The sequence below is a fragment of the Ranitomeya imitator genome, chromosome 4, assembly GCF_032444005.1.
Source record: "Ranitomeya imitator isolate aRanImi1 chromosome 4, aRanImi1.pri, whole genome shotgun sequence".
Classification (NCBI taxonomy): domain Eukaryota; kingdom Metazoa; phylum Chordata; class Amphibia; order Anura; family Dendrobatidae; genus Ranitomeya; species Ranitomeya imitator.
In genome coordinates, this window is record NC_091285.1 from 434,439,855 (window position 1) to 434,453,856 (window position 14,002).

Here is a 14,002-nt window from a genome sequence, read left to right on the forward strand (position 1 = left end):
GCTGCAAACCGTGCACACAACTGGGACAACTCAATTATGTACACGGTGTAATTACTGTTCTTGGTTACCACAAGTCAGAAAGCATTCACTTCAGAGGAAACTGACCTGTAGCATCTGAGAACAGCCACTACATGGTGTACGGAGTTCTGCTGGCAATGGCACCATGCACTGTTTGTATGTCCCAAAGCAACCAAAAGAGCGAGCTCCTGTGTATGGAACAGTTGGCAGAGTTAACAGCCGACCAAACCATTGTTTTCTGAAAAGAGGTCCTGAGTATGGAGGAGTTGATGGAGTTACCTGCCGGCCAAACTATCGTTTGCTGAAGCAAGAGCTGCTGTGTATGGAGGTGTTGGCATAGTTACCTGCCTGCCAAACCATCGTTTGCTGAAGCGAGAGCTCCTTTATATGGAGGAGTTGGCATAGATAGGTACCTGCCGGCCAAACCATCGTTTGCTGAAGCAACAGCTCCTCTGTATGGAGGAGTTGGCATAGTTACCTGCCGGCCAAACAATCGTTTGCTGAAGCAACAGCTCCTGTTAATGGAGGAGTTGGCATAGTTACCTGCCGGCCAAACCATTGTTTGCTGAAGCGAGAGCTCCTGTGTATGATGGAGTTGACATAGTTACCTGCCGGCCAAACCATCGTTTGCTGAAGCAAAGCTCCTGTGTATGGAGAAGTTGGCATAGTTACCTGCCAGCCAAACCATCGTTTTCTGAAGCGAGAGCTCCTGTTGGGAGAGAAAACTGCCGACTAAATCATCCTTTGCTTGACATACCTATTGTGTATCCGTCATCGAAGTTCTGGACAGCCCCTGTTACAAAGGTTTGCGGAAATCTAAGGATTACATTGCAGTTGAGAAAATGTGTAACAATTTATGTATTTGCATGTATTTAAAGGGAACCTGTCACCCCCCCCAGGCGTTTGTAACTAAAAGAGCCACCTTGTGCAACACTAATGCTGCATTTGGACAAGGTGGCTCTTTTAGTTATGCTCCTTGCATACGCTGAAATAAACACTTACAAAATGTGCCCCCTCATACTGTGAAATCGCCAGGGAGGCAGGACTTTCCTTCCTAATCAGACGCAGCACAGCCGTCATTCACACCCCCTTGGCGCCGGGCGCCGCCTCCTCAGCGTTGTTTTGAATCTGTCCCGGAGCCTGCGCTGTTATATTATCCCTTGGGCATGCGCAGTTAGCGCTGCCCGTCTTCTGACATCATTTGGTGTCAGGCTGTCTGCGCCTGTGCGGCCGCGCTGCCCGAGATCCCGCCCCGCAGTGTCTTCTGATTTGTTCACACTGCGGGGCTTGGATTCATGGGCATGCGCAGTGCATATCTTCGCCTCACTCCTCTCCCTCCGCCTTCTTCAGACTGTGCGGCGTCAGCTGATCCCTAATCACCGTGGCATGCAATTAGGGATCAGCTGACGCCGCACAGTCTATAGAAGGCGGAGGGAGATGAGTGCACAATGAGTGCACAGGTGCACAATTAACTGTAGCCTGAGGCAGGGCAGGGCTGCTATGTGTGTGCATAGCAGCCTATCAATCACAGTGAACACAGAAAGAATGGCGCACATAACCCAGCGTGCGCGGCAACAGTGGTGGTCAGCCACATACCAATGCAAAGCAAAAAAAAAGGGAAGAAGCCAGCACTGCTTATGGTCAGAACGCAATAACTGAAGTGCAATTGCACATAAATTCTAACTGTATTTCAAATATGAAACATTTAGCAAACAATTGATCAATTCTTTGAGCTACCCCGCCACTTCACGGCATTCTCATAATGGGGCAGTCCTAATCTTCGTATTTTATTTACGTTGTGCCATTATGGCCTCCTGAATGTATAAAGAGTATAAAAAAAAATAAAAAAAAAGACCACATAACATGCGAACTGTACCTGGAGCATTTTCAGAATCACTCCCTTGGTGCCAGGAAAGGCAAGCGCAGGTAAAGGCTGATCAGGTCCAGTGCGGACATTTCAGATCTGGCTTCCACACTGCCAAACCAGCACCAAAGATGAAGGGTGAGACAGGCTGAGACACAGGTGCACAATTAACTGGAGCCTGAGGCAGGGCAGGGCTGCTGTGTGTGTGCACAGCAGCCTATCAATCACAGTGAACACAGAAAGAATGGCGCACATAACCCAGCGTGCGCGGCAACAGTGGTGGTCAGCCACATACCAATGCAAAGCAAAAAAAAAAGGGAAGAAGCCAGCACTGCTTATGGTCAGAACGCAATAACTGAAGTGCAATTGCACATAAATTCTAACTGAGTGATTCGGAAAAGCTACAGGTACGGTTTGCATTCAATATGGTCCCGCTTTTAACACATTTAGGAGGCCGTAATGGCACAGTGGGTAAAACATAAAAAAACTTACAGCGGGACTAATGTGGTCTTTCTCCCAGCATATTAAGGAGGCCGTAATGGCACAGCGAATATAAAAATCGTAGAGCAGGACTGCCCCAAGAGATTGCCATGACGTGGCGGGGTGGCTCAAAGAATTGATCAATTGTTTGCTAAATATCTCATTTTGATATACAGTCAGAATTTAATATGCGCATTTGCACTTTTCAAATTGCGTTCTGACCACAAGCAGCGCTGGCTTCTCTCTTTTTGGCTCTTTTAGTTACAAACGCCTGGGGGGGGGGGGGGGGGGGGGTGTGTGACAGGTTCCCTTTAATGTAGTACTGCTGGTACATGTGAATGTACACCTAAGGTGATTTGTGCCGTATTGAGCAGTACTTTGTGTACTTTCTCTTGACTTTTTTATATTTTTATTTTTTTTGACAAGGACCAAGCTTTTGGTGAATTGGAGAAGAACAGTGATAAGCTAATTGTGGGGGCCTCCTCATCAGAAAATAGCCAGCCAGCTCATCTTCACGAGCTACTTTGCTCTTTACAGAAACAGCTACTGGCATATTGCCATACCAACAACATAAGTGAGGTATGAATTGTAACAAAACGCAATGATAAAAGAAGTTGTAGACTTGTAGGACATTCAGCAATTTGTTTGTGCTGTTTGGAATAAAGAGAGATGATTGCCTATGAACATTTCTCAGTAGTATCATTTCTGGATTACTAGTACAACGTTTGGCACTAGTGCACCAGATTATTACCCATCAACCATACATTTTTTTTTAACTTTTCAGAACTCCAGCAGTGTTGCTTTACTTCACAAACATCTACAACTCCTGCTTCCTCATGCAACAGACATCTACTCCCGATCTGCTACACTTCTGAGAGAAAGCCCATGCAATGGGAGTGTGGGGGAAAAACTGCGTGGTATGTATTATAAGCTATTACAGACTAACAGCTCAAGCACACAGGATTTTAATTAAATTTACAATCACTTAAAGGGGTTGTTCACTACTAGGACAACCCCTTCTTGATCAAAATGTTTGGCCTTGATGACATAAAGCCTATACTCCCCTCCAGTTTTGGCACTCGCTCTCCCAGAAGCTCCATTGTGGTTGTTGTGATGCCGGTGCCTAATCGGCGCTGGTGTCGCTGTCTCCGCCTTTGGGCAAATCTAAAAACATGAAGAGGAAGTCCGGGCTGCAGGTGATCTCAAACTTCTCTTCCTGCTCAACAACCACACCGGTGCCCAGGGACCGCGAGTGCCGACACCGCAGGAACGGTGCCGGCACGGGAGGGGAATATAAGCTTTATTATTTTATGGGGGCCAGGCAAGGGCTATGAGAAAAAGTTGTCAAAGTAGTGGACAACTTTGTTAATCTGTCATATACTGTCATTCCTTATGTTGTCTGCATTTAGATATAGATCTGCCAGGTCTTCAAGCTCAAGTTACTGTCTTCCTCCTTGATTTGTAAAGACGTTCATATGTATGTATAGTATGTATTTGCAAATGTATTAAAATCTCAAATATTAACAAAGCTGATGTCATATTAGTCTGTGAATTTCACTCTTTGAAAAGCAGAAGATAAAATCATCTGCATACCTTGTATGTAGATGCGTTGTACTCTATACATAATTTTCATGATAAACTTTGTAACCGTTCCTCCTTTTAGATGTGGTCTATGTGTCTGCCGCCGGCAGCATGCTGTGTCAGCTGATTAATGCGTTACTGTTACTGCCTGTCTGGGTCGCTAGACCTTTGCTCAGTTACCTGCTGGACCTGCTGCCTCCATTAGATTGCCTAAATAGATTGCTGCCGGCAGCTGTTCTTTTGGAAGATCAGGAGTTACAATGGCCTCTTCATGGTAAGTTTTCATTGCTCCTTTTCTGACATACACAAATTTTATTAACATTATTGTGTTAGACTGGAAATATGTGGCTCGATATTAAGTATCAAGCAATAGTATGACAATATACAGCAGTACTATGTTAGTAGCAGTGTACCCGATACTTGATTCACATGACTAATTCCACGTGTTCTTATTACACGCAGGCGGACCAGAACAAGTTGACCCAGCAGGCGTTTTACTGCCTGCACCAGCTCAGTGTTGGGTCTGGCTTGTAGACTTGGAGAGAACAGTTACATTGCTAATTGGTCGTTGCTTAGGTGGGATGCTGCAAGGATCCCCCACATCTCAAGAGGAGCAGGACGCTGCTTACTGGTTAAAGACGCCTCTGTTTGGAAATGGTATTGAGATGGATGTTCCTCAGTTGGGTAAGTAAAAGGCTTAGTACATGGGCAGAAAAAATGTATAACAATGAATTAGAAGGTTAAGGACCTGAAAATTAGCATTGATTTTATGTATGCTCGTATTGTAGTTTATATTTTTCTCTTTCGTAGACAAATGCATGAGTGCGTTGCTGGAAGTGGCGTTGTCTGCCAATGAAGAGCCAAAAACCTTTGATTACAAGTTAAGACCGGACGTTTCAATTTTGGTTGATTTAGCAGTTGGATCCACGAAGGAGCCCGCTCGTAGCTTGTGGATGAGTATGCAGGATTATGCGATCAGTAAAGGTATGTGAATTTCAAGTACAGATTGCGCCTAAGGGCTCACTTATGCTGACTGATGGGGTCCATGTCAAACCACTGCTGTCCATCTACATGTGTGCTAGTTGGTGGCTGTTTAATAGCATGTTTTAGAAAGGTCAACCACGCTTCTGATTGCCATAGAATGATCACGAACAGATCTTTCTGTGCTCATAGACTGCCGTTGTTGGCAGCACATGTCTTGTTTACTGCTGCTGAAAAGTTATTGTTCTAAGGAAATTTAAAATCATTACACCTGATGAACAAGCGTTTCCTAGGAATGCTTCTTTATGATAATCTGCTACTGTAAATGCAACTTAAGACCTAGTTATTAGGGTAGAGCGAAACGGATCGGTCATTTTCATAAATCGCCGACTTTTAGGCAAAGTCGGGTTTCATGAAACCCGAACCGATCCTACAGTGGGATCGGCCATGCGGTACACGATCAGAGCGCCAAAGTCGCGTTTCATATGACGCTGTCACCGCCGTTTTTCATCCAATGAAGGAGGACGCAGAGTGTGGGCAGCGTGATGACATAGGTCTCGGTCCCCACCATCCTTGAGAAGGGCATGGCAGTGATTGGCTTGCTGTCTGGCGTCACAGGGGGTATAAAGGGGAGTGCACGCCGACCGCCATCTTACTTCTGCCGATCTGAGCATAGGGAGAGGTGTTGCTGCAGTTAGTCAGAAGCAGGGACAGAGTTAGGGAGGAAATATAAACCCCCAAACCGCTTGTGCTGGTTTTCACTGTCCCACACCACCTTTTTGTGCAGGGACAGTGGAGGTCGTATTTTAGTGCAGCAGCTGCATAGCTGTGTGCACGGTGCTGTGCAAACCAACTGCTTTTTTTAAAGCAAAATTCCTGTTGCTCCTTTCTGCACAGTTACCCATCTTGTTTATTTGTCCACATTTTTGTGTTAAGCAGTCCTTTTTATTGCTGCCATACTTGTCCTGAGCTCATTGTAGGGAGCTTGTTTTTTTTTTTTTTTTAAATAATAATTCCAGCCACTTTCTGGCACGTTCATAGTGTTGTGTTATACCACTGGGCCAGAGTTGTGGTTCTGTGTCTCTCCCCCCAAAAAAAGGAGATTAAAATTCGCAAACAGTGTATATTCTGCTGTACTGCTAGTGTGTCGTATATATCAGGCAGCCACTTTCTGCCACGTTCATAGTTTACTGTTATACCACTGGGCCAGAGTTGTGCTTCTGTGTCTCCCCCCAAAAAAAAGGGAGATTAAAATTCGCACACAGTGTATATATATTCTGCTGTACTGCTAGTGTGTCATATATATCAGGCAGCCACTTTCTGCCACGTTCATAGTTTACTGTTATACCACTGGGCCAGAGTTAGGGTTCAGTGTCTCCCCCCAAAAAAATGGAGATTCAAATTCTCACACAGTGTATATTCAGCTGTACTGCTAGTGCGTCGTATATCAGGCAGACACTTTCTTCCACGTTCATAGTGTTGTGTTATACCACAGGGCCAGAGTTGAGGTTCTGTGTCTCCCCCCAAAAGCAAGTCATCTTTCAGGCAAGCTATGTGTCAGCAGGGGAAGGTGGGGCAAAAGAATGTGAAATCCATGATTGGTTAATTTAAATGAAGGTTAGATCATCAACATTTTTGGTAGCCAGACGTGTTCTTTTTTCGGTCAGTATTGAACCAGCAGCACTGAACACTCTTTCTGAAAGCACACTGACAGCAGGGCAATCGAGGTTCTGTAATCCATATTCTGGCAATTCAGGCCAGGTGTCTAGTTTAGACGCCCAGTAATCAAAGGTGAATGACCTGAGAGGGAGAACATCGATAAGGGCGGAAAAGTAGTTTGTAACCATACTGCACAAATGCTGTCTCCTGTCACTTTGAATCGATGCAGCTGTCCCTGTCGTGTCAGCGGTCATTGCGAAATCATTCCACAACCTTGTCGTAAGACCCCTCTGTCCAACGCCACTTCGGATTTCTACACCTCTGCCATGTTGCCCTCCGGCGCTGTGTGCTGGGAATGCCTGAACCAAACTGTCTACAAGAGTTGCTTGTTTGGTAGCCAATATTTGACCTAGGTTCTCATGTGGCATGATATTTTGCAGTTTTCCTTTATATCTTGTATCCAGGAGGCAGGCCAACCGGTTGTCGTCATCGGTCATCATTTTAAAAATGCGGGGGTCCCTTTTTAGGATACGCAAGGCATACTCAGCCATGTGGGCCAATGTTCCAGGTGTGAATTAACTGTTTCTGCTGGGTTGAGGCCCACTTTCTTGCAAATCAACATCACAAGTGTCCCGCAATAAACCTGTACCAGACCTTGCAATGCCACCAGTTTCTATTGCCACCTGAGAATCATCCTCCTCCCATACATATTCATCCCCATCATCCTCCTCCTCATCCTCTTCGTCCGCCAATTCATCCTGTACAGTTCCCTGAGCAGACAATGGCTGACTGTCATCAAGGCTTCCCTCCTCCTCGGCTGCAGACGCCTGCTCCTTAATGTGCGTCAAACTTTGCATCAGCAGACGCATAAGTGGGATGTTAATGCTTATGATGGTGTCGACCACTGCACACCAGACAACTCCATGTCTGCCATCCAAGTGCCTGCCCGTGTATCCTCCCACAAATTTATAACAGCACGCCTCTGTTCGCACAGCCTCTGAATCATGTGCAGTGTGGAGTTCCACCTTGTTGCAACGTCGATTATTAGGCGGTGCTGGGGAAGATTCAGCGATCGCTGATGGTTCAGCATACTGCTGGAGTGTATGGGCACCCGGCGGATGTGCGAGCAAAGTCTTCGCACCTTCAGGAGCAGGGCTGGTAACTTTGGATAATTTTTGAGGAAGCCCTGCACCACCAGGTTAAAGGTGTGAGCCAGGCAAGGTATGTGTTTCAGTTCTGAAAGGGCTATGGCAGCCATAAAATTCCTTCCGTTATCACTGAATACCTTGCCTGCCTCAAGATGTACACTGCCCAGCCATGACTGCGTTTGTTGCTGCAAGTACGCCACCAGTACTTTCACGGTGTGTCTGTTGTCGCCCAAACACTTCATTTGCAACACAGCCTGCTGACGCTTACCACTAGCTGTTCGATAATGGGACACCCCGTGTGCAACACTGGCAGCTGCGGATGGAGTGGTAGGGCGACTGCGCTCTGTGCACGAGCTTTCGCTTCTGGAGGAGGAGGAGGAGTTGCGAACGCCGTATGCCAACTTTTTCCTGAGACTGCGGGATAGGCTGAACTGTCTCACTATGGCTGCCCCCTGTGGACCCTGCATCCTACACATTAACCCAGTGCGCCGTGATGGATACGTAACGTCCCCGGCCATGCCTACTGGTCCATGCATCTGTTGTGAGGTGCACCTTTCCACTGACTGATTGCCTCAAGGCATGGACAATGCGGTCTTTGACATGCTGGTGGAGGGCTGGGATGGCTTTTCTCGCAAAGAAATGTCGACTGGGTAGGTCATAGCGTGGTACTGCGTGGGCCATCAGGTCTTTGAAAGCTTTGCTTTCAACCAAACGGTAGGGCATCATCTGTAATGAGATTAGTATAGCAATGTGGGCATTCAAATCCTGTGTACGTGGATGAGAGGATGAGTACTTTCTTTTCCTAACGAGAGTCTCTTGTAGGGTGAGCTGGACTGGAGAGCTGCATATGGCGGAACTAGCGGTGGTGGTGGACATGGCGGATTGAGAGAGAGTTTGTTATGGTATTCTTGTTGTTGCCCAACATAGTCTTTCCTACCAATAACCTTGTGATTCCCTGACTGCTTTGGCCTTACGAAGATACCTCCACATTTGCTGCTGGTGGTGTCCTAACCGGTGGGCTTACAGTGAGGGAAGCAATGTAGCATTGCTGACTACCTTCACTCCGAGCAGGTGAACCAACGGTACGGGACGTTTTGTAGTTAGTCCAGGCTTGCAAGTGCATGGTGGTTAAATGTCTAAGCATGCACGTTGTATTTAAATTTTGAAGATTCTTCTCTCTGCTAAAGGTCTTGGAGCATTTCTTACAGATAACTTTTGACTGATCATTCTGATCTTGGTGAAAAAATTGCTACGCTACACTCTTCCTACTATCGAAAACCTTTTCAGGCATTGTGCGCTGTGCTACTTTCACCGAATGACCACGCTATCCTAACACTGTTTTTGTTTTTCGCAAACATTTTTGGCCTGATACGGACCTGCCAGATGACAGCTGTTGCAATGTAGATGGCTGATGCGGATCATCCTAGCTTCTGAGCTAGTGGCAGCGGCACCCTCTTCCCCCAGTGGCTGCCAATCTGGGTCAACAATTGGGTCATCTATCACCTCCTCCTCAATGTCATGTGCACCTTCCTCAGTGTCACCATGTAAGGTGCTATAGCGTTCGGGACAGGGCACCATAGTCTCATCAGGGTCACATTCTGGCTCAGTAAACTGCGAGGGCAATGTAGTGATCACAGTCAATGGAACAGCATCACAATCTAGCTGTGGCTTTGCATCAGTGCACTCCATGTCCTATTCTTCTTGTAATTGGCAGTGTACAATTTCCCTTTCGAACCCAGGCACGGTATGTGTAAAGGGCTTCATGGAGTAACCTGTAGTGTCACCTGCTGCATCCTTCACTTTTGGTTTGGGAGAAGGACACAAGGAAACGTCTTTTTCCTGACCGGGAGCATCCACTGACGACTGGCTGCTCTTACATTTAGAACTTTGGGAAGAGGAGGCGAAAGAGCTAGAGGGTGAGTCAGCAAGGAAAGACAACACTTTTTCCTGCTTCTCCGGCTTTAAAAGCTGTTTTCCTACTCCCAGGTAAGGGAGCCTTCGAGGCCTTGTGTAGCCAGACGATGACGCAGGCTGAACACCTCCAGCCTTAGGTGCTACTGTGCTTTTGCCACTACCACGAGATGCAACACCACCAGCACCATCAGTACCAGCTGGCAACCCCCGCCCACGGCCTCTTCCACCAGACTTCCTCATTTTTGGGGGGGGAGACACTGAACCACAACTCATATTACACCGTCGTAATATGAGGGGCCCTGTGCCAGTACCGCCGCCCACGAGAGAGTGTCCCCCCCCCCCCCCCCCCCCCCAGATTGAACTGTGCTCTACCACTTGCAATACTACCTCTCCTAGCTCCACCACTGTGTAGTCTGTGCGGGTAAAACCTGAAATGGCACTGCCAATACGACTTATTTGAAATGATAGATGATAGTTAAAATATACAGGGGCCCTGGACTCCATTTAATACTTTGCGCCTACTACCACTGTCTTTATTATTTGGACGTAATAACGGTGTCTGCCGCTGCATCTTTTTTTTCCTTCACTGAACAAAGCTGAACTTCAACTGTTATCCCGTTTCAAATATTAAACTGCATTTGCCCTACTTGTTGGGTTGGGGCCTACTAACGGTGTCTGCCGCTCCTTGGTGTTCTCCTGGTTTATTTTTCTTGCGCTTCAATCTTCAGGCTTTCGTTTAAATATTTTTTATATTAAACTGCATTTGGCCTACTTGTTGGGTTGGGCCTAGTAACATTGTCTGCTGCCGCCTCTTGTTTTCCTCTACTAAACAAAGCTGAGCTTGAAGCTTCAGGCTTTCGGCCTGTAACAACAATATGAAACTACATTTGGCCTAGTTCTTGGTTTGGGCCTAGTAACATTGTCTGCTGCTGCCTCTTGTTTTCCTCTACTACACAAAGCTGAGCTTCAATCTTCAGGCTTTCGGCCTATATTTAGAATATGAAACTGCATTTGGCCTACTTGTTTGGTTGGGCCTACTAACGGTGTCTGCCGCTGATTGTTGTTCTCCTCCACTGAACAAACCAATGCTGCCTGTTTACTCCTGTTACCAATTTTTAACAGCTTTTAGCCTACTTTTTTTTATTTTGGGCCTATATCTGTGTTTCCTCCTCATTCCTGCCCATTGCCCAGCCAGTGATAGATGAGTCTGCTGGTACATTGACACAGACCACTACATTCCCCTTGCACTCTACACAGCCTGAATCTGACCCTGCTGAAACTCAGGTTCCCCTTCCCGCATACTATACCACCTTACATGGGGACAAAGAGGAAGGTGCAGATGAAAGTGCAGGTTCCTTCAACAGGTGGGGGGGGCATACTCGTTGGCGACGTCACTGGCACAGGGCCCCTCATAGTACGCGAAAGTGTCTCTGCCGGTGGGAGGCGCCCCCGCCGTCAACACACAACGCCGTAATTTGAGGGGCCCTGTGCCAGTGGCAATGCGAACGAGTGTGCCCCCCTGCTTGCTCAGGATCACAGCACTTGCAAAGTTGAAATACTTACCTCTCCCTGCTCCACCGCCGTGACGTATTCCACATTTCCTGGGCCCAAGAAAAAATTGAGCCAAACCCCACAACTTTAACAAAATGACCCCCAATTTTCAATACCTAACTATTATTATAAGGTTAATTAAGATTGACAAGCTTAAGTAACAAGAATTGATGATTTTGACATTAAAATGGGCTCTGTAGGTGTTTTTCTGTCCTCCACTCACTGCCGACTTTTATTCCCCATTGACTTGCATTGGGTTTCGTGTTTCAGTCGGCCCCCCGACTTTTCGCAATGATCGGCCGATTTCACCCGACCCGACTTTTGACAAAGTCGGGTTTCGCGAAACCCGACTCGATCCTGAAAAAGTAAAAGTCGCTCAACCCTACTAATTATCCATCGGTGAATAAATAATGAAAGTGACATTTTGTTTCTTCATGCCAGACTGGGACAGTGCTGCAGTTAGTAATGAGTCGCTGCTGGACACAGTTTCACGGTTTGTTCTTGCTGCACTTCTGAAGCATACAGGGCTTTTGTCACAAGCATCTGGGGAAAGCAGGTCAGTGTTTGTGTTCTGTATGATAACTATTCAGAAATTCTCTAAGGGTGCATACACACTATTAGCAGTGTGCGTTGGAGATAAAATCCTCCAAATGGAACTACATAGGAATAGTGTCGCGCTTCTCCCATGGGCTCTCATGTTAAAGTATACTATGCAGTATTTTTTAGAATGCTTATGGGAAAAATCGCGCAGTTGGCTTATGCTGTTCTATACAGTAAAGAAAAATCACTATTCTGACATATACCATCTCAAAGGAGGCCAGAGGATGGCCTCCATTAGGTAACTAGGGTCAAATGGATATATGCTTGTCACATAAGGGGGCTTTTCCAGGATAAGCACCAAGCAAACAAAATGTGGTGGACAAAGCTTCTTCAAGGCTCATTCAGGTGTCAGTTTTTTCGTGTTCGAGTTGTAGAAGTGTTTTTTCCAGAAAGACTATAATGGCCATGAGTTCTATGGGGTTGCTCACATGATCGCACAGAAACATGGAGACATGTCCGTGTTCAATACAAGTCACAGATCAAACTCTCCAATCTACGGGTCTGAGAAAAATCTTTGAACAGCACTTGGATGCCATGCATGTGGTTTTCCACTAAGACTCCGTCAGGGCTTTTGTTTTTTTTTGTTTTTTACTGCGCTTGAAAAAAAATGAGGAAACGATGATGGTAAAAACTGACACATTGACCAAATTCATATCAGATAAAAATCTGATCAAAAACATGGATGAAAATAATTTTTTGTGCATGGAAGAGAAATCACTAATGTCTGAATGAGCCCTTACGGTAGGCCGAAATGGCAAGGAGATAGATGAAAACTGCACGGCTATTAACCCCTACAGTGATGGGACTGTTAAACAAGCAGTCACTTGGTGAAAGAGCAGTTTCCCTAAAAATCAAGTAATTGTTAATGAGTAGTTCTGAGCGAGTATACTCGTTGCTTGGGTGGTCTCTGAGTATTTGTTAGTGCTCGGAGATTTAGTTTTTGTTGCCGCAGCTGCATGATTTACAGCTGATAGACAGCTTGCATACATGAGGGGATTCCCTAGCAACCAGGCAACCCCCACATGTACTCAGTCTGGCTAGCAGCCGTAAATCATGCAGCTGAGGCGATGAAAATAAAATCTCTGAGCAATACTCGGAGACCACCCGAGCAACGAGTATACTCGCTCGTCACTAATGAGTAATTTGAAAATGCTCATGTGCCACCCAGATATGTGAATCATAGGTTTACCTAGTTATATAATGGCACAACCATCACACTTGTATCACTGCGTAACCAGGCAAATTAGCCATTCAGGATTTTAGGAAAATGAAAATTGAATACATTAGATGATTTATAAGATCAAGATAATGTAAATTAATAAAGTTATTTACCATTTTGAGAAATTATTTAAATTGTATCCCCATGTGCAATGTCTTGCTCTAAGAAGATTTTTTTAGTAGTTCTAATTATCTGAATTCTTCTATTCCATTTACTTAGGTACCAGCCAGGGAAATCTCTAGCGGAGGTATTTCGATGTGTGTACAAGGTCAGGAGTCGCTTGCTTGCCTGTAAGAACATGGAACTCATCCAAACTCGCTCCTCATCCAGAGAGAGATGGGTATGTCCTTTTGTCAGAACTTGCCTAAATTGCTTTTTTATATTGTTTGGGAGTTATTAGGTATTTTAGTTATTTAGGAAACTTGTTGGTGCGTTAGTTAACATTATATTGCTAGATAGGATAGTATAGACAAATCCACATATACCTTTAAAGCCACAGATGGACATTTCATCAACTTTGTTACAAGTGCATCCAGGGTGGGACAAATCACAGCTAGTTTATTATTCCCCGCCATGTACATGAGTGACATCTCACCTGTGGCACATGGATTCAGATGAATGGAACAGTTGTAACAAACCTGCCATGTGATTTTTACAGTTTTTCCAGTAGCAGCAGCAGTTGATCTAGCTGTTTTAATACTGAACACTTGTCTTGAAGACATTGAGCATTTAAAAGGAATATGTCACAAGAATGAACCCTCTTAAGCCGTCTATATGAGTTGAATAAAATGATACTTTGATATCTGCAATCTGATGTATTATTTCAGAGAAATCCAACTTTTTCTTACTATGTAAACACGCTGTTAATATCTGGGGAAGACAAAGGTCTTCCTTGTAATCTACATTTGGGGCGTGTACTTCTTCCTCTCTATGGCGTTGAGTAATCCTAAGGAAGCAACAACATGCAGGGGAAAGAACAACACACTC

The 14,002-nt window shown here is 45.5% G+C and overlaps 1 protein-coding gene across 1 annotated transcript in view; it reads left to right on the forward strand.

The window, feature by feature from the left end:
* The window catches only part of HERC1 (HECT and RLD domain containing E3 ubiquitin protein ligase family member 1), a 163,831-nt gene that overhangs the window by 12,422 nt on the left and 137,407 nt on the right, over positions 1-14,002 (forward strand). Inside the window, exons 15-21 of the mRNA XM_069765571.1 lie at positions 2,789-2,941; positions 3,147-3,279; positions 4,026-4,217; positions 4,406-4,627; positions 4,754-4,927; positions 11,638-11,752; positions 13,235-13,355. Of these exons, the coding sequence (XP_069621672.1) occupies positions 2,789-2,941; positions 3,147-3,279; positions 4,026-4,217; positions 4,406-4,627; positions 4,754-4,927; positions 11,638-11,752; positions 13,235-13,355 (1,110 nt within the window). The remainder of the gene's footprint in view (positions 1-2,788; positions 2,942-3,146; positions 3,280-4,025; positions 4,218-4,405; positions 4,628-4,753; positions 4,928-11,637; positions 11,753-13,234; positions 13,356-14,002) is intronic.